At 42.7% G+C, this 20,567-nt stretch overlaps 1 protein-coding gene across 1 annotated transcript in view; it reads right to left on the bottom strand.

Annotated features, from left to right (window-relative positions):
- The window catches only part of TG (thyroglobulin), a 136,043-nt gene that overhangs the window by 60,143 nt on the left and 55,333 nt on the right, over window positions 1-20,567 (bottom strand). Inside the window, exons 31-36 of the mRNA XM_083360020.1 lie at window positions 19,731-19,874; window positions 14,881-14,934; window positions 8,645-8,779; window positions 5,719-5,883; window positions 4,102-4,324; window positions 601-688 (exon numbers count right to left, since the gene is read on the bottom strand). Coding sequence (XP_083216146.1) covers window positions 601-688; window positions 4,102-4,324; window positions 5,719-5,883; window positions 8,645-8,779; window positions 14,881-14,934; window positions 19,731-19,874 — 809 coding nt within the window. The remainder of the gene's footprint in view (window positions 1-600; window positions 689-4,101; window positions 4,325-5,718; window positions 5,884-8,644; window positions 8,780-14,880; window positions 14,935-19,730; window positions 19,875-20,567) is intronic.

Raw genomic sequence — 20,567 nt, 5'->3', positions numbered from 1 at the left:
CCTCCTGAATTCCACTGACCCTTATCTGGCAATTTAGTTTTGAACTTTAGTTGACTAGATTCTTGTGTAGAGCACTGAGCAATAAATCTTTGAACTGCAACTTAACTATGGTCCTAACCCTTTGCACATGACACTTTTTAACCTCCCAGTTGAATTTACACCTCTGTGTTTTTCTATATTTTTCTGGTGGTTTCCCAACTTAATATTATTTATGTTATGTTATTGTTTATTATTTATGTGCAAAAGGGAGCTTTGATCATGTCATTGTGGTGGCCATCTTGACCATTTTGGCCACACCATGTGGACAACACTGTCTCGAAGATATTACCATCTAAAAGGGCTTCATAATGTGACACATAGACTTCTACACAATCTAACTCCTTAATGTTCAAGACTCCTAATTTCATCAACTGCTCATTCCAAACCTTCCTTTGTCTAAAGATGATCATGACATTCCATGAGTACCTAAGCATAGATCCCAAAAGATCCTATCATCAGTGAGTTTAGCAACCTCAACTCATGCATCTTTCCTCAGAGTAGATTCCTGGAATGAGGGAATGGTCAGAGAAGACTAAGATAGTCCAAAAATCCAGTACTTACATTGTTCTGTGGGACAAAGATGTTCAAAAACAAGCAATCTTCACTGATTGAAGAAATGTTGTCATCTCCTGGTTGCCAGCAGTTAGCTCTAAAGATACAATAAAGTACTTAGTATTTGTTTAAAGTTCTAGTGCTCATGAGGAAACAAAGGAATAAGATGGTGGATGTCATGCCGGATCAGTTTTACAATGTCATTTAGAACAATTTTAAGATGCATCAGGTAGAACAACTTTAAGATGTATGGACTTCAACTCCCAGAATTGTCTAGATCTACCAGAACATTCTGGGAGTTGAAGTCTACACATCTTAAAGTTGCCAAGGTTGAGAAACAACCTCTCCCAATCTGACTACTTTCCAGATGCATGACTTTAACCCCCAGAATTCCCTAGTCAGTGTAGTCAATGCTGAGAATTCTCGGAACAGACATCCATACCTTTGAAGAGCATCCCAATCAGAGATAGTTGAAGTCCTATTTTTTTAACCATGCATCAGAACAGGTATATGGTGAGCTGCATGTCTAGATGTATCAGACCATCCAAAAAATCTCACAATAACAGAACCAAATCCATAGCCATTTAGACATCAGATTTGGACTTTTGTTGCAGTAATTCTGGAGGCATGAAGAGATTTTGTATAGATAGATAAATTCTAGAAAGCTCTTCAAATATCAAATATCTGTGATCCCAAATCCCAAGATAGAATACAGCTATACATAATGTTAGAAGTACCTGGGAATAGTCATTAAATCCCCTAAGAATGGATAACAAAATAGATACATCATCTGTTTATGTTTATCTCCATCTTCCGTCCTTCACTTGGGTTGAACTTTAATTTGTAAATATCATGAAAAAGGGATTTTTTCCCTTTGCTGTTACTCTTTGTCATACTGCGTAAATAATAATAAGGCTTGTCTCTGTGGACTGTATTGCTTGTAACTCTCAATTATTTCCTTATCCTGTACTTAATATATTTATTCTAAATCATCAGTCCACAGACAGAGGTATTATTAACAAAGCATTAAATAATTAAGCAGTAAAAGCATTATTAATTAGTAAAGGCATAATAAAAAGCTGCAGAGTACAACAATACTACAAGGAGGTCTTTCGGTATCTCTTTTAAATTTGATTTCTTGCATGAACACTCAAGAATTAACAATTTCAAGTAGCTTTTCATCAAGAAGGAACGCTTATAATTTATATCTTTTATATTTATGTATATATATATATATATATATATATATATATATATATATATATATATATTGCTCAAAAAAATAAAGGGAACACAAGATAAGACATCCTACTATTAAATACAATACATTGTGTTGTTTAAGTGTTCCCTTTATTTTTTTTGAGCTATATATATATATATATATATATATATATATATATATATATACGTATATGTATATATAAAAGACACCTGCTAAGTCTCATCTTGCTTCTAAGACCCTAACTATATACCCTTTTTTTCTGAAGCAAAGGAATGCAATAAAGAATGACAATGTGGCTCAAGGCAACGCGCTTCACTGTTGTGGGTCTGAACTGCATGGCCCTGCACACCTGGATGAGCAAGATATGGCCTCTCTTGTGGTAAACTGTTAGCAAGATCTGGTTGACTTAACGCAACCCACACAACTCAGGTGCCCAAGAAATTAGGTCGCCCCAAATGAGAGTTCCCTCAACCATCCAATCATACAACGCAAGACCGACTGTAAGGAAAAAAAAGATTACTGTTTTCTTGTAAACATTTTAACATCAAGCTTGAGGATTTGCTACAATTGCTTTCCTTTCGTGGAAACTCCAGCACAGGCCGAACCATCAATGTAAGACTTCCTTGTGCATTAGACCAAAATAAAGATTAGAAGTAGGCCTTGCACATGACCATAATGGTAATCAGAATTTCCATTGCTAAGTAAGGCAGTTGTTAAATGAGCCGTGTGATTTTTATGATCTTTATTTGTCATGGCTGTTAAGTAAAACAGCGCAGTTGTTAAGTAAATCACATGGTCCTTAAGCAAATCTGGCTTCCCCCATTGGCTCTGCTTGTCAGAAGCCAGCTTGGAAAGTCACAAATGGCTACTACATGAACCTGACAAACATTAGTAACAGCAGCTGCCTGCAATTAGTGCAGGTTCAAGTCCCACCAGGCTCAAGGTTGACTCAGCCTTCCTTCCTTCCCAGGTCGGTAAAATGAGGACCCAGATTGTTGGGGGCAATAAGCTGACTTTGTAATAATGCCGCTTGGGGGGGGGGGACGAAAGCCCTAACAAGCAGGCATATACATAGAATGAAGGCTACTGCTAAGCTTGTAAGCCGCCCTGAGTCTTCGGAGAAGGGCGGGATATAAATGGAATTAAAATAAAAAATAAAATAAATAAAATAAAATAAAATAAATAAATACATGCTGGTTGCTGAGCACCCAAATTTTCATCATGTAACTTTAACAACTGCAGTGATTCACTTAACAACTGTGGCAAGGAAGGTCATAAAATGAGGCAAAATTCACAAAATTTTTGTGTCTTGCTTAGCCACCAAAAAGTTTGGGCTCAATGGCAGTCATAAATACTTATGGTATCTAAGAAAGTGAGTTAATTCAACATTAAAATTAATTCACAATTAATACAGTGAAAGAAGCTGCGGTAGAAAGTCAATTGAGAACTAAGGTCAGCCATAAATAATATTCATTCATGTTACCCTTATCTTAGCATAGCAGAGGTTTCCAGTTTTCTATCATGATCTAATATACTTCATAATTCACGAGTAATTAGTGATAATCTGGAAAAGTGAAACTTCTATGACAATCTTGATCCTCCACAGTCATGGAGATCCTTCACCCCAAATCACTGACACCGCCATATTATTTTATTCCTTCCTTCCTTCCTTCCCTCTCTCCCTCCCTCCCTCCCTTCCTCCCTTCCTTCCTCCCTTCCTCTCTTTCTTTTTCTTTCTTTCTTGTTCTCTCTTTTCTCTCTTTTCCACCCATTCAACATTGCAAGGTGAGCCTCAGGACCTTAAAAGATTTCTGATCCATATGCTCCACTGAATTCTGAAGAGGTAACTAGAGAAAGAGGCAAGATTTTGGTGTGAGATGAATCTGCTAGGGAATACACTAACTCATGCTCGAGGACTTGCATTTGTGTGAAATTTAAATAAATATATGCTGGTTGCTGAACACCCCAAATTTTCATCATGTAACTTCACAACTGCAGTGACTCACTTAACCACTGTGGCAAGAACGGCTGTAACATGGGGCAAAATTTACTTAACAAATGTCTCGCTTAGCAACAAAAAGCTTGGGCTCAATTGTGATTGTAAATACTTAAACTAAGAAAGTGAGTCTTGGCCAGGAGTCTTCAAACTTGGCCCTTTTATGACTTGTGGACTTCAACTTCAGCATCCCTGGCTGAGGAATTCTGGGAGTTGAAGTCCACAAATCATAAAAGGGCCAATTTTGAAGACCCTTGGTCTTGGCTGTTAAGGGGCTATTTGTCTTCCTCACCGGATTGTGGTTGCATTCCAGAAGTCTGTCCAGGTGAAAGGCTGTGGAGGATGGAACCGATTCTCTCCCACTGGAGGTGCTGCATAAGGAACCCCAAGGAACCGTCCAATGCTTTTCCATTCAGAACCCACTTGAATGACTTGGGAGATGCCTAACAAGGTCCCATGTGATGGGATGAATACCGAAAGGTCCTTGTTTCTTTCAGCCATGGGTAGAAACACATCTGCACCAAAGGAAGAGATTTTAAAAAAAAACTCTTTGAGAAGAAGCTTTAAGCCTAATGATGCAAATTTCAATCTGGGTACTATAAAGTTAGACTGAAATTCAGCTTCGGCAAGCCTACATATAACCCAAGAGATGCAATGACTTTTACAAAAACTCTTCCCCAAAGCACTCTGCAAAACCTCTTCCAAAAAAATTTCCTTCTGACTCTTACGGGTGGTATGTGTCTTCCTCAATCCTGGGTTCTCTACCTAGGCCTGGGAATTTGAGGGTTCTGCGCAATATCTTAGCTGTTCCTATCACTTGCACGCTTTTGGACAGAAAGCTCTGAGGTCATTCTTGGGACCTGCTGGAGCCATTCTCCCAGCTTAGAGGTCACAGCACCGCTGGGACCATTTTGGCCTTTTACTTTCCATACTTCTTCAGCTTCTCATCCACTGTCTTCCTGATGTAGCTGTCACATGGTACTGCTACATCTATCACCGCTGCTGTCTTCTGATCCTTGTCTGGTTGGTTGGCCATCACCTACCTGTCTGTCTGCTTGTCTGTCTGCCTGCACCTGGAAGTCCCATAGGGACTTGGCCCTCTTATCTCTACTACTTTATATGGAATGTCTCATCTGGACTTGGTTGGGTCTAGCATACACTGGGCAGATGCTCCTGACATGACATTATTTACTTGGTTGTGGACGGTATCTCTTTACTCTCCTACCATCGGGTAGGAGATATAGGAGTATAGCCAGCCGCACCAACAGGCTGAAAAACAGCTTTTATCCGTGGGCTGTTAGGCTTTTGAACGGGAAATAACTTTTGTGAATTTTATGCAGAATTGACTTGGGAGGCCGGAAGGACCTTCGCTCCTTCCGCCGCGGGCTGAAGACCCACTTATTTGAACTAGCTGGTCTGGCCTGATGGGAGAATATGGGTTTTTTAATGGGTTTTTTACTATTTTATTGTTGTTGTATTTTAATTGGGCATTGGTTTAATTTCTTTTTAATTTTTGTACTGCTATTTATATATGCCCTGTGAACCGCCCTGAGTCCCTCGGGAGAAGGGCGGTATAGAAATCAAATAAACTTAAACTTAAACTTACATGGTGTAGTAAGATGGGGAGGCTCAGCTAATCTCAATGTACACATAGTTGTACTTTGACAATAAAGGTTCATTTCATTTCAGTGTATGCTGTTCCTGCCTGCATTTGTGGTTTTCGTCTATGCCTTTGATTGGGGGCAGCTTTATCTTGTATTACGTTTTATTCTTCTTTTGTTAACCAAACTTGGCATCGTTCGACGGCTGTAAGATCGACTGCCATGCTGCTTTATTTCCACTTCTTTTGTGCTTCAGGGATTAACAAATCAAGTCTCCTTAATCTTTTTTTTTTTTGCCACGTACGCACCTTGCTTTCGATAGATATAAGCAGCTGGTTCTTTGAGTAAAATACGACAGTGGTGGCCTTGTAGACTCAGGGTACAACTCTGTGTTTCCGGGTAGAACATGCACCGTGCCGCCGATGGCAACATTTCAAGGGTGGTCAATAGGCACAAGTTGTCCTTTGAACAAACTGTAAAGAAAGAAATGACCAAATGAGGGCCTCCTCAGGGTGCCACCGGTCAAAGAATGCCGACTGGTGGCCCCCAGGGGGAGGGCGTTCTCTGTGGGCGCGCCGGATTTATGGAATCATCTTCCGGTCAAGCTCCGGATGGCGCCTGATCTCCGCTCCTTCAGGCGCGATCTTAAAACCTTCCTCTTTGAACAAGCTGGCCTGGCCTGATGGGATGGGGTCGGGTTTTATAAATTGATCTTAACCTTTTAATCTGTATTAATTTATTACGGGCATTGCTGTTTAATTACTTTTTAATTTTTGTACCTTATTTTTTATTATGTATTGCCCTGTTCACCGCCCTGAGTCCTTCGGGAGAAGGGCAGTATACAAATTAAATAAATAAATAAATAAATAAATAATAAACTATGAATTGCATAGGCAGATAAAACAAAGAGCAGGTTAAAAAAAACCGGATATTTTGGAGATCGAAATGGAGAACATAATCCATAATGGAGCCAACAAGTTTGGGCAATTCCCACGTGGCTACAGTGATGACATTTAGAAGGTGATCTGAGGAGATGGTTTAAGGGTCATCAAAAGAAACAAACAGAATCTATCTACTGTCCCATTAGAGTAATTAGAGCCCCGATTTCTTTTCAGCTGCTTTCAGTTGTGTCACATTGGACACCCCGTATCCTAGCACTTCCATAAATATCGTATGAAAAGGAAGGACAATTATTACAAAAGGTACAGCTTTGTATACGATAACGTAGGACACTTTTTTTTCCCAACATGATGCACTCCAAATAGAGAGAGGCTGGGAATTCTGAGAGATGCAATCTGGACACATATAGATAGAGGAAAAATTGCTGCAGGATATACTTCTTAGTACTAATTATTATTACGCGGTGGCTCAGTGGGTTAGGACGCTGAGCTTGTCGATCAGAAGGTCGGCAGTTTGGCGGGTCGAATCCCGAGTGCCGCGTAACAGAGTAAGCGCCTGTTACTCGTCCCAGCTTCTGCCAACCTAGCAGTTCAAAAGCATGTAAAAATGCAAGTAGAAAAATAGGGACCACTCCGGTGGGAAGGTAACAGCGTTCCGTGCGCCTTTGGCGTGTAGTCATGCCGGCCACATGACCACGGAGATGTCCTCGGACAAGCGCTGGCTCTTCGGCTTTGAAACGGAGATGAGCAACGGCCCCTAGAGTCGGAAACGACTAGCACGCATGTGTGGGGGAACCTTTACCTTTACCTTTACCTTACTAATTATTATCAGTACTTAATGGTGAAGTTAGGCCTGTTTGTAAAGGAATAAAGCAGTTTCCCTTTATATTGTGACCAGCAGGCTGAGTGAAGTTTGAGGAGGAGGAAGAGGAAGAGGAAGAGGAGGAAGAGGACTGTGGAGACCTCGGTGCTCTCTGAGTTTGGTTGTTTTCTTGCAGACATTTCATTACACAAACTAGGTAACATCATCAGGGCTAGAGGGGAGTGGGGTTGGAGGAAGAGGAGGAGGAGGAAGATTTTCCAAACTAATTTTATATCATCTGTTTTATAAATGTGATAAGTCTCACCTTCCAAAAGGCAGGAAATAGGATCCGGCTATGAGTCTGCTTTTGGGTTGTTGATGTTTGAGAGAAACTCAAAACATGAATAATGCCTTTGGAAGACCAGCCCTGAAAAGCTGAATCTAGAACTGAAATTCTAAATGTCTGCTCTTGGCCATAGCGATACCATCCTGTAGACAGCAATTTGCATCAGATCGAAAGAATCTACGTCATTAATTTGCATCAGATAGAAAGAATGTATGTCATTCCTGCACAGAAAATTTCAAAAATAATCAGGGCTTCCAGACACAGCTAAATAAATTCTTCTTTTTTTTCTTTTGCTTCTTCCCCTTTAAAGTTGGGATAAACTTCTAAAAGGCATCTAATGTGAAATATAAGCCCCGGGGTTCTTGATCGGGCATCATTCAGCCTCCAGTTTCAAATGGCTTTCTTAGAAGTTAGTAATTAAAAAGATTTCAGTAACTCCCTTTTGGTCTGTCCGGATTAGACCCTGCCTCTAACGGTTATTTCCCCAGTTTGTTTTTTTAAAAAAATTACACATTCATTTTAGTTAGGCAATTGACAATGTAATTAATGCAACTTGCATTTAAGAAGTCTGAGAGGCAGTTTGTTGTAATGGTGAAGATACCAAATTAGAAACCAGGAGATCATGAGTTCTAGTTCTACCCTAGGAGTCTGGATGATCATGGGCCAGTCACTTTCTCTCAACCCAGCAAAAAAGGCAATGGCAAACCTCTTCTGAAATCTTGAGAAGGGAGGGAGGGAGGGAGGGAAGGAGGGAGGAAGGAAGATGGGAGAGAGGGAGGGGGGAGGGAAGGAAGGAAGGAAGGAAGGAAGGAAGGAAGGAAGGAAGGAAGGAAGGAAGGAAGGAAGGGTGGGAGGCAGGGAGGGAGGAAGGGAAGGGAAGGGAAGGGAAGGGAAGGGAAGGGAAGGGAAGGGAAGGAAGGAAGGAAGGAAGGAAGGAAGGAAGGAAGGAAGGAAGGAAGGAAGGAAGGAAGGAAGGAACGGGAGAGGAGAGGAGAGGAGAGGAGAGGAGAGGAGAGGAGAGGAGAGGAGAGGAGAGGAGAGGAAAGGAAAGGAAAGGAAAGGAAAGGAAAGGAAAGGAAAGGAAAGGAAAGGAAAGGAAAGGAAAGGAAAGGAAAGGAAAGGAAAGGAAAGGAAAGGAAAGGAAAGGAAAGGAAAGGAGCATCATTTTGGAAAACAGACCATCTTACCTGAGAGACAAAAATCTCGGATGGCAGCAAAGTCACTGGAAGCATCTCTGCTGACCTGGATGACATCAAATTTAGAAATGGAAGGATCAAGAATAGTGGAGGTCCTGTCTAAACGCTGCCATTTGTCCAAGGTCACTAAAAAACAAAATGCAGAAATGCAACAGTGGAAGTCTTGCGAACCATAATTTACATTTGTTGGAATGGAAAATAAAATAAATGGATCAGCGGAGCCAAATAATCAGTGGGGCATGTGAGTCACAGCTAAGTAAATTCATATTTCTTCTTGTCAAGAAATATGTGCAAATGTTCTACTGAAGGTTATAATTAGAGCTACAATTAATTACCCTCTCTCTAGTTGTCTGTAGCCTCCCTGGGTTCTCATCCTTCCATTCAATGTCCAGAGGAAATTCTTCCCACAGAGATGTCTTTCAATACAGACAGTCCTCAACTAACGATCCATTCGTTTAGTGGCCACTTGACGTCACTATGGCACTGAAGAATGTCACGTTCCTCACACGAAAGAACGTCGCAGCATCTCCATGGTCATGTGATCAAAATTTAGACACTTGGCAACTGACTCGTCTTTATGACGGTTGCAGTGTCCCGCGATCATGTGACCAGCTTTTGTGAACTTCTGACAAGCAAAGTCAATGGGCAAGCCGGATTCATTTTACAAACGAGTTGCTCACTTAACATCTGCGGCAAGAAAGGTTGTAAAATGGGACAAAATTCACTTAATAACTTGTCTCGTTTAGACAACAGAAATGTTGAGCTCAACTGTGGCCATAAAGTCAAAGGCTACCTGTAATCTGGTCACCAGGAAATGGGACTTCCGCATTTGAGAAATGGTGAGACGCTTTTTTCATTCCACTAGAAATAGTTTGGACCAGGGGGGTCAAACTCAATTTCATTGAGGGCCGCATCAGCATGGCGGTTGCCCTCAGTGGGCCGGGTGGGTGTGGCCTGGGTGGGTGTGGCCTACTGGGTGGGCGTGGCTAGAGTGCATATGGCCTGCTGGGTGGGCGTGGCCAGCTCTACATCATTCGCATCAAGGGTGCCTTTGGGGGCCTGGGCAGGAGTGGGACAGATCTGAGGGTCTCTGGCAGGAGGAGGGTCTCTGGGCCAGGGCCAAGGCAGCGGGGGGCGTTCCCTCACTGTTTCCAGGATGGCTTCGTGGGCCGCATGAAACCACTTCGCGGGCCGGATCTGGCCCCCGGGCCTTGTGTTTGACATGTCTGGTTTAGACGAATCGCCCATCTAATCTGCTTTGACTTCAGACTTGGTGGAATATTTCAAAAAGACTGCCTTCTTCCTGCTTATACTGGCATGATTTCAAAGAAACTAAATCATGGTTAGCATCAGATCCAATCTACTGTCTTCCCTGGAATGTGCAAAAATTGAACAACCTCCTTGCTTTTATTTCCAGTTGCGTATTTGTTTTACAGAAGCCACACTTTTAATAGTTGCATTTAAAAACAAAAACAGAAGGGGGATTTTGCAGACTCTTCAGGGTGTTGTTTTTTTTTTTTTTTGCCGTAAAAACAACAGACATGGAGGCTTTCCAGGGACAGGAACTTAAGAAAAACAGTTTAAACAATAATTACACATCAATTTTCCGCAGTCTGAGTTGCCAGTTCCAACAGTGTAGAAGTTATTTGTCTAGCTCCAGACCCAATTCTGAAAATGACTGCTTATGCTCTTCAAAAGAAAAAGAAAAGACCAGACAATGCAATCCAAAGATGTCTGGGCTATCTGGCTGATTTTAAAGGATATTTGTTTTGGGACAATAAATCACTCACAGTCACTTGTGTCTGACACCATCAGCATACAAGGATTTATATATCCTTACTTATTTAAGGATTTATAGATCCTTAGTAAGACCACAGGGGCGTGGTGGCTCAGTGGTTTAGGACGCTGAGCCTGTCGATCAGAAGGTCGGCAGTTTGGCAGGTCGAATCCCGAGTGCCACATAACAGAGTGAGCGCCTGATACTCGTCCCAGCTTCTGCCATCCTAGCAGTTCGAAAGCACGTAAAAAATGCAAGTAGAAAAATAGGGACCACTCCGGTGGGAAGGTAACAGTGTTCCGTGCGCCTTTGGCGTCTAGTCATGCCGGCCACATGACCACGGAGACGTCCTCGGACAAGTGCAGTGGCGTAGCGTGGGGGGTGCAGGGGGGGCTGGCCGCACCGGGCGCAACATCTGGGGGGGCGCGCTTGCACTGAGCTGCTCAGGGAGCCCCAAGGGCTGCACAGAGTCGGCTTGGCTCCGCTCTCGAGCTGCTCTTTCTTGCAAAGCGAAACGAGTCTGGCAGGTGAGATGGGCAGCCACATAAACTGAATAAAATAAATAGAAGCGCCCAACTCTCCGCCCAGGCTCAGGCCAACCGCAAGCGCCCCGCAGGTGCCCCGGCAGGCTTGGCCGAGCGAAGACGGACCCGCCGGCTGGCTGGCCTAGCTTCGTGCGCATGCGTGGCTTTATTTAGTGGGGCTCATGTGCGAGCTTGAATGCAGCGGCTCTTGCAGGTCGGAGCCCCGCCCAGCCGCCCTCGAGAGGGACCCGGAAGCATCCCGCATGCGCGCGACTCTTCTTGGAAAGTCTACGCCGCTGCGGGGCGCGTCTTTTCGGCGGTGCCATGACGTCACCGGGTTAGGGGGCGCAAATTGCCCCGGGTGCTGACAACCCACGCTACGCCACTGGACAAGCGCTGGCTCTTCGGCTTTGAAACGGAGATGAGCACCGGCCCCTAGAGTCGGAAACAACTAGCACGCATGTGCGGGGGAAACTTTACCTTTACCTTTTAGTAAGACCACACCCGGAATATTGCGTCCAGTTTTGGTCACCACATTATTAAAAAGATGTTGAGACTTTGGGAAAAGTGCAAAGAAGAGCATGATTAAAGGCCTGGGAGATAAAAACATCTGAAGAACGGCTGCAGGAATTGGGTGTGGGCAATCTAGGGAAAAGAAGGACTAGGAGTGACATGATAGCAGTATTCCAGTATTTGAGGGGCTGCCACAAAAAAGAGGGGCTCAACTTATTTTTCAGAGCACCAGAAGGCAAGATAAGAAACAATGGATGCAAACTATTCAAGGAGAGAAGCAACCTGCAATTAAGGAGAAACTTCGTAACAGTGAATTGTGGCTGCCTTCAGAAGTTGTGGGTGCTTCGTCACTGGAGGTTTTTAAGAAAGGACTGGACAGCCACTTGTCTGAAATGGTGTTGGGTCTCCTGCTTGAGCAGGGGGTTGGACTAGAAGATCTCCAAGGTCCCTTCCAGCTCTATTCTGATTGACTGATATTTGAGCAAGTTATCAAACTTTGTCTTCTGTTGCAACTTTTCTCCATTTTAAAAATCTCTGAAGTACAGATAGTCCTTGCCTTACAACCACATTTGAGACCAGAATTCCCATTGCTAAGCAAGGGAGTTGTTAAGTGCCTTGTGTTTTTATGGCTTTTTTGTCCCGGTTGTTAAATGAATCTTCCACATCCTAATTAGCAGTAAGGAATGTCAGGAAAGCAATGTTTTACTGGAGACAGAAACACAGGTCTTAGTTTTCCCTCTGTCTGGGCTACAGTTCAAGGAAACTGCTCTCCTGTGACTTTATTTCCAGAGAAAAAGATTTCATTTACTTATTTTTAATTAACTGTTAAACTCCTGGATTCATTTGTGAATAAAATGAATTGGCTGAGGAATTCTGGGAGTTGAAGTCCACGAGTCATAAATGAGCCAAAGTTGCCTAGCCCTGTTCTACACGGTTTAAATATTTAGGTCTTACACATACTGGTAGTCCTTGACTTACTACAACAGTTGGGACAGGAACTTCTGTCAATAAGCAAAGCAGTTTTTAAACAAATCACCCAAATCTTATGACCCTTTTTTGCTGCAGTCCTTAAGTGAATTGTTAAGCAAATCTGGTTTCCCCCATTGACTTTGCTTGTCAGAAGCCAGACAGGAAAGTCACAACTGGCAATCAGGTGACTCTGGGACACTGCAACTGTCCTAAATACATGCCAGTTGCCAAGCATCTCAATTTTGATCATGTGGCCATGGGAACACTGTGGTGGTCATAAGTACAATACCAGTTGTAAATTACTTTTTTCATCTTTGTTGTAATTTTGAATGATCATTAAACAAATGTTCAAGATGATTACCTGTACCTAAACTAGACTTCTAGTAGGTAGGTCTTTGGGATCCCGCTTTGTGATCTCCCTTGGTGTCTATCACATTTCTCTAGACTTTCCTTTAAAAAAATGAACAGTTAACATGCTGCAAAGTGCACTGAGTCTGAAGTACTAACTTCAGAAACTATATTTACTCCTTGTAATTCTTCCAAGCCACAGGCATCTTAAACACCATAAAAGTGGTGGGTGGGTGGAACTCAGTGCTTTTTTTAAAGAAGGGTGTCCACCTACCCCCAAAAAATGATATAGTGAAGTTGGGATGGTGGACAGAATTCTGAGGAATTAAAGGGAAAAGTAGAAAGCAACATCCCAGTTTTCCTTCTGGTCCATGGAAACTCAAGATAGGTTTCCAAATTTCCCAAGCCAAAAAGATGGGAGGTCCTCAAACAGAATTTTGGGAGAACTTAAATGGATCAGAAATCAATGTTCTTGCCCATCACCTGGTGGAGATAGGAATATTAGCCTGACATCTCCTAGCTGGGCCAGCACTAAACTTCCAATGTTGACTAGAACTTTTGGAAGTTGAAGATCTGAAGGAGTATCACTTTGGAGAACATTGATCTACAAGATGATTTACAAACTGCTATATTGGTCAGAAGATTATCCCGCTGAATTTTGTGGACTTTGACCCAGGAATTTGTCTCTGGAAATTACATTCTACGTAGTGTTTCTCAGCCTTGGCACCTGAAGATTGTGTAGACTTCAAGTCCCAGAATTCCACTAGGGTTCATCACATTTTCAAAAAAGGAGGAAAAAATAAAGAAAGAAGGGCGTTTTTTTCTGTCTTGTTCAAAGTGACTAGCTTTCAGATATCTAACTGTATGAGCATCATAGCAAAGATTTTCCTCAAAGAAATCCGAGCAGATCATATTTATTTCAAGAACCTGTTGCACACAAGTATTTCTGCGAGCCTTGCTGGCGACGAGGGAATACTGTGTGACAATATGTACCACTTTCCTGAAATCTTTGGTGGGTAATAACTATAATCAGACTTCCGGGACTGGCAATTTTCCCTACCCACCAAGTTGTCATTTGAAAGAAAGTAGCCAGCCAACGTTAACATGAAAGCACACCAGATGTTTATCTGGATGTTAAAATAGGTGGCTTCTAAACAGGGCAAAGCATTCTTTTTCCAAATCAGTAGTTGCAAACCACAGCAATCCCATAATAAGTCTCCATTGCTCCACATTGTATGGTCCACTTGATATTGCAGGCCTGAGTGTAACTTCCGCTGAATGAATTTCAAAGATGCAATTATTGCTAATTGAAAACTTTTCCCAAACTGAATTTCCAAGTTGCAGAGGAGAAGAGCTTTATTAGATCTACAGGTGGTCCTTGACTTATGACGATTCATTGAGGACTGTGCGAAGTTACAACAGTGCTAATAAAAGTTAGTTATGATCAGTCCTTGCACTTACAGTCGTTACAGATCCTCACAATTACATGATCATGAGTCTGGTGCTTTAGCAACTGGTATGTATTTATGATGGTTGCGGCCAATGGTGGGATTCAAATACATGAACAAACTGGTTCTTTGCATGGACGCCACTTCCAGAAGTCCATTCCGAGCTGGGGAGGCCTCCCAGGCCCAGAACGGGCCACCAAAACTTCGTGGATGCCACTTCCGGAAGTTAGTTCTGAGCCTCGGAGGCCTGGGGGAGGCCTTGCGAAAAAAGAGCTAGGGCATCAGCCAGTTTGCCGAAGTCAACAAAAAAATAGCTACTGGTTCTACTGAACTGGAGCAAAGTGGCTGAATCCCACCACTGGATGCAGTACTCCAGGTTCATGTGATCACAATTTATGACTAAACAAAGTCAAAGGGGGGAGGTCAGTTTCCCTGAATGGCTGCATGATTTCAGGTAACAACTGCAATGATTTGCTGGTGAGACCTGGTGAAAGAGGTCATAAAATCAGATGACCACATTACTTAGCTAGGGAGGTTCCAATCCCACTGGAGTCATAAGTCAAGGACTTTCTGCGCCTGCCCTTCTCCTGGTTCCCAGGAACCTGAAGCTCAATTATCTTCCATTGACTCGAGATCTCTTTTTCTTACCGTTTTCTTGTTTTTCTAGCGAAGGAGCGGGTGGGCACACAGGGGGCACAATTGCTGTGAAAGGAAGAAGAAAAGAGGCCACTTTTGTTAACAGAAACAATGATTCATGGAACACATAATAATAATAATAATAATAATAATAATAATAATAATAATAATAATAATAATAATAATAATAATAATAATAATAATAATAATAACAACAACAATAATAAGTTGGAAGGGACCTTGGAGGTCATCTAGTCCAACCCCCTGCTCAGGCAGGAAACCCTATACCATTTCAGACAAATGGCTGTCCAATCTCTTCTTAAAAACTTCCAGTGTTGGAGCATTCACCACTTCTGGAGGCAGGTTGTTCCACTGGTTAGTTGTTCTAACTGTCAGGAAGTTTCTCCTTAGTTCTAGGTTGCTTCTCTCCTTGACTAGTTTCCATCCGTTGCTTCTTGTCCTGCTTTCAGGTGCTTTGGAGAATAGCTTGGCTCCCTCTTCTTTGTGGCAGCCCCTGAGATATTGGAACACTGCAATCATGTCACCCCTCACCCTTCTCTTCATTAAACTACACATACCCAATTCTGGCAACCGTTCCCTATATGTTTTAGCCTCCAGTCCCCCAATCATCTTTGTTGCTCTTCTCTGTACTCTTTCTAGAGTCTCAACATCTTTTTTACATCGTGGTGACTTAAAGGAACAGAGGAGAGCCATGCATGGTTAGAAAAGCAAAATCAAGATGGCAGCCACAATGATGTGATGGAACCTCTGCCTGTTTTTTTTTAAAAAAAAATCTGTGTCACAAACATGCAGTGTGGAGATTCCCAGGAAGTCATGTTATCCTGCCATGGGACATAAAGAAAGGTGTCAAGTGAAGGAAATCAGGAAAACTGGCAGTTCAAATGAATATATAAAGCTCTCTACATGAATCCGAACTACTAATGGCCAAAGTGAATGGGCAGCAGATAAGAGTCAATGGAATTCAAGGAGGGCTGGACTTAGATCTCTTGTGGGAAAGAAGGGACTCAAGACTGATGATGCATTTGACTCCTCCTTCAGGCTCAGCCTAGTCACCTCCTACCAAAGGAAGTTGAGATAGCCTCTGCAATAATGTTTAGGCAAAACAACACTCTTTGGTGAGTGAGGCAGGAAGATAAATAATCAATCATCAAAGCAGGGTATGTCTATGGAGATTCCCGGTCATCCAGGTCACGGTTGTCCCAAAGGTGCTTTTTCAGGAGGCAAGTGGACTTTTTTGTTTTTCTTTCTCATCCAAGAAGCTTCTTCAGCTCTGACTGGATGCAAATATCCAGCTGTCTGCAAGGAGTATAAATCCTTCCGTTCCCCACCATCCAGTGAGAGCTGAAGAAGCTTCTTGGATGAGAAACAAAACATCTTCAAAGAAAAACAAGGAAGTCCAGTTGCCTCCTTTGGGACAAAGCAGGGTGTGTTGCAGGTCCTATCGGAGATATACAACTGGTGGGGCCATGTAAAAAGGGTCCGCTCAGTGGTAGCCCCTTCTATATGCAACATCATTCCCCCAGAGGTATAATTGGCCTTCACCTTATTGCTTTTCCAATAGGCTCTGAAGGTATGTTTTGTCAGTTGGCCTGGAGACCTCAAACGGAGATGGAGACGATCAAGTGGTAGGTCTGGTTGTGTTGCCGCTGCCAGGGAATGTGGAGTTGGATAGTTATGCTGTGGATTTCTGGTGTCATAATCTGCCCAGAGTCACCTGTGTGTTAGTTGGGCAGCCCTATCAATTCATTTCATGAATAAAATAAATAATAAAGCTCAGTAGCACCAGACTTTATCAATAATGTATGTAGAGCCTTGGTGGAGCAGTGGGCTAATGCCTCCTTAAGTAACACCAGCTGCCTGCAATTAGTGCAGGTTCGAGTCCCACCAGGCTCAAGGTTGACTCAGCCTTCCATCCTTCCGAGGTAGGTAAAATGAGGACCCAGATTGTTGGGGGCAATTAAGCTGACTTTGTAATAATGCCGCTTGGGGTGTGTGTGAAAGCCCTAATAAGCAGGCATATACATAGAATGAAGGCTACTGCTAAGCTTGTAAGCCGCCCTGAGTCTTCGGAGAAGGGCGGGATATAAATGGAATTAAAATAAAATAAATAAAATAAATAAAAAGGAATCATGTGTGGGACATTGTACATCATATCATTTTGCTGGATTTAACAGGATATATCTATTGTCACAGTAGTCTTCTGCTGAAGTTTGTGTACATTTGCACTATAACAGCCTATACAAAGCGGACCTATGGACTGGAAGCCAGTCCTATATCTGTCAGCCTTACAAGGTCGATCAGACTGAGAAACCAATGCTGTGTAGTTCAGTACTACTTTTACCATAAGAGCCATAGTAACAAAATCTTGCAAGTCTGAATGCCGCTGTCTCCTCCCTTACTGTATGTTCATGCGAACTAGAGACGAGCTTTGTCAGAGAGATTTTCTCAAATTATTTTCTTGGTCAGGCTCAAATTTCTCTTATCTTGTGGGTCATTCTCCTGTCCTTCAAGGCTTACACCTACACCTTCCCTACACCTACACTTTCTATAATACAGATAGTCCTCAACTTACAACAGTTTGTTTAGCGACCGTTCGAAGTTACAACAGCACTGTAAAAAGTGACTTATGACCATTTTTCACACTAGCAACCATTGCAGCCTCCCCGTGGTCGCGTGATCAAAATTCGGACACTTGCCAACTGACTCATATTTATGACGGTGGCTGTGTCCCGAGGTCAGGTGATCACTTTTCGCAACCTTCTGACAAGCAAAGTCAACGAGGACGCCAGATTCGCTGAACAACCACGTCACTAACTGGATAACTGCAGGGATTCACTTAACGTGGTAACAAAGGTCATGAAATGGGGCAAAACTCACTTAACAACTGTCTAGCTTAGCAACAGAAATTTTGGGCTGAACCACCTGCTGCCGGCGTCAACTTTCCTCTGCCCTGTGCGTTCCCACAGAGAGGGCCTCCTCAGGGTGCCTCCGGTCAGAGAATGTCGGCTGGTGGCCCCCAGGGGGAGGGCCTTCTCTGTGGGCACTCCGGATTTATGGAATCGGTTGCCGGTTGAGCTCCGGATGGCGCCCGACCTTCGCTCCTTCCGACGCGGTCTGAAGACCCATCTATTTGTACAAGCCGGCCTGGCCTGATGGGGATATGTTGGGGTTTTAATGGGGATTTTTAATGGGGATTTTTATATTGTATATTGTTACCGACTGTTTTAACTGGGCTATTATTTAATTCTTTTTTAATTTTTGTATCTCGTATTTTTTATGTATGCCCTGTTCACCGCCCTGAGTCCTTCGGGAGAAGGGCGGTATACAAATACAATAAAACGTAAACTTAATTGCGATCGTACGTTGAGGACAACCTGTACCCTGAACACAAAAACCCGCTTGAGGTTTACAAATAACTGAACTATTGAGCTTCTTCTGGATTTCTCGGTTTCCTTGTAGGATGCTTTGTTCCCGTTCTCCAGTCAAACAGAATGATTTCTCTTGCTTTGGAAAAGACTCTACCCTTTGGAAGTTCAGGAAAACTCTACCCCTTGCAGAGAGGATATGATAGTAGTTTGCTACTTAAGCAGAACGAAGTCTTATTGCTCAATACAGCATGCCGCTTAGCAAGAAGATGAAGAACTATAAAGATTATTTTGATTAAAATACTGACGTCTGTTTAAAAAAAAGCCATCTGCAGGCTGAATTCACACTCCCTGGGCAGAATTCAGACGCAAAATCTAAAAGTTCTTTATGTTCCAGATTGCCTGGGCCTTTGGCACTGTAAGTATTTACTGTCTCTGCTTAAATAATCAGTTGCATATGTACACAGCACAGTATGAAATACTTTCCTGCAGACTCAAGCAGAAACTAACCTGCTATTAAACTGGATTAGATTCCCTAATACAATTTTTAAAAATAAGAAAACCTCGTAGTTTCTAATACCATTCAAAAGCAACGTTTGAGCTACATATATGTGCATATATGTACACAAGAGCATATGTTATATGGAAGGGTAATTCAGATATTTTTTGGCTTAAGCATCATCAAAATGTCTTGGATCACATCTGGCAATCTGTTCGAAACACACATTGCAGGAAAGATTAAACATCTTGAAGGAATTTAGCTTACAGCTGGACCCTTTACCTATTTTTGGCTAGAGTTTCTGTTCCCACTTCTCATTTTTGGGGTCCTTCAACCAAGGAAGCATATGTGAAAGATGTGAAGGATTTTCCAGGCAGGACAAATAAAAATATGTGGCTTTCATTACTGAAAATGAAAGATTGCCTTGGATTCTAAAACAAGAAAAGCAGAACTCTGGCAAGTGTTATCTGGCAAATGTCTAATGATGGGCGGGTTGCAAATTTCTGCCATCTCCTCCATACTGTCAGCTAGCAACTGAAAGAGGTCTGTGGGTGAAGAAATCCCGATAGAACATGATGAATGGATATCAACATGTCCATGTATGTGGAAAGTCTTCTCAGTATGATGTATGGACATGAATGTGTACGTGGAAACTCTTCTTAGTTCCAGTCCAATAAAGCGCTGGCTCTTCGGCTTTGAAATGGAGATGAGCACTGGCCCCTAGAGTTGGAAACAACTAGCACATATGTGCAGGGGAACCTTTACCTTTACCTTTTATGAAAAGCTAAGAGGATTGGGGCCATTCTGATCTTTGAATTTATTTATTTATCCTTCTCCCTCCCACAGAAGTCTCTCTGGAATTCCTTCCTCGTATCTTCTCAATAATCTCTGACATGCTGCGTCTTATGCCATTTACAGATGCATCCGTCATTAGACTGAACCCCATTATTCATATATGGCCCAAACTCGGTACTCACAAGATTTCTGATACCAGCCGAAGGGATGCACCCTGGCCTCAATTTCCAGAGACGTACAAGGGGAAATCAGCCAGTCGCTTCTTACTTCGTCGCTGCAGGTTTGAATTCCTAAACTGCCCAGAGTCAAACACAAAATCTTGCTGTCTGAAATGAGAAAACAGTAGTGGTTGCCATTATTTTTTCTACACATCTCCACACACGGGCTTGACATTTTTAAAACAATCCATCCACAAATGTATTACCGACGAAATTAAAACATGAGGGTGAAGGTTCGTTCTCCAAGTTTGGGGTTTGGTTTCCAAACATTTTGTTACCAGGCTGGGTCACATCTGCAGCGGCTGACATCCCTTAAATTCTGCCTAGCCAAATAACGAAACATTCAGACACCAACCCACACGCTTGGAGAACGAACCTCCATCCTCATCCTACACTCGAACTACAGATATTCGTCACAATTGCAAATAAAAACATCCTAGTTGATAGCAGGATGGCCTGTTGGCTGTCATAAAATGAGCAGTGTGAGCTGGCTGCCAGGAAAAAAATGGCAATGCATTTGGAACAACCAACATGGTTTAGCAAACATGTTGTGAAACAGAATCATGTGAACGCAGGATGCTACAAACAGCCGTAAATGCAGGCCGGTTGCCAAGAGTCTGATAGACGGTCACGTGACTATGAAAGGACCATCGTTAGAAGTTCCAAACCAGGTCATAAGTATTTTTGGGGTGCTCCGTTATAACTGCAAGCTCGTCATAAGTCGAGAACTACCTGTATGCGGGGGCTGGGACCATGATTCAGCCCCAGATTTCTGCTGCTAACCAGAACAGTTCTTAAGTG

This window comes from Vipera ursinii (genome assembly GCF_947247035.1).
Source record: "Vipera ursinii genome assembly, chromosome: 3".
NCBI lineage: Eukaryota > Metazoa > Chordata > Lepidosauria > Squamata > Viperidae > Vipera > Vipera ursinii.
Note: the sequence above shows the minus strand (reverse complement) of the source record. Positions and strands in the feature narration are given on the sequence as shown.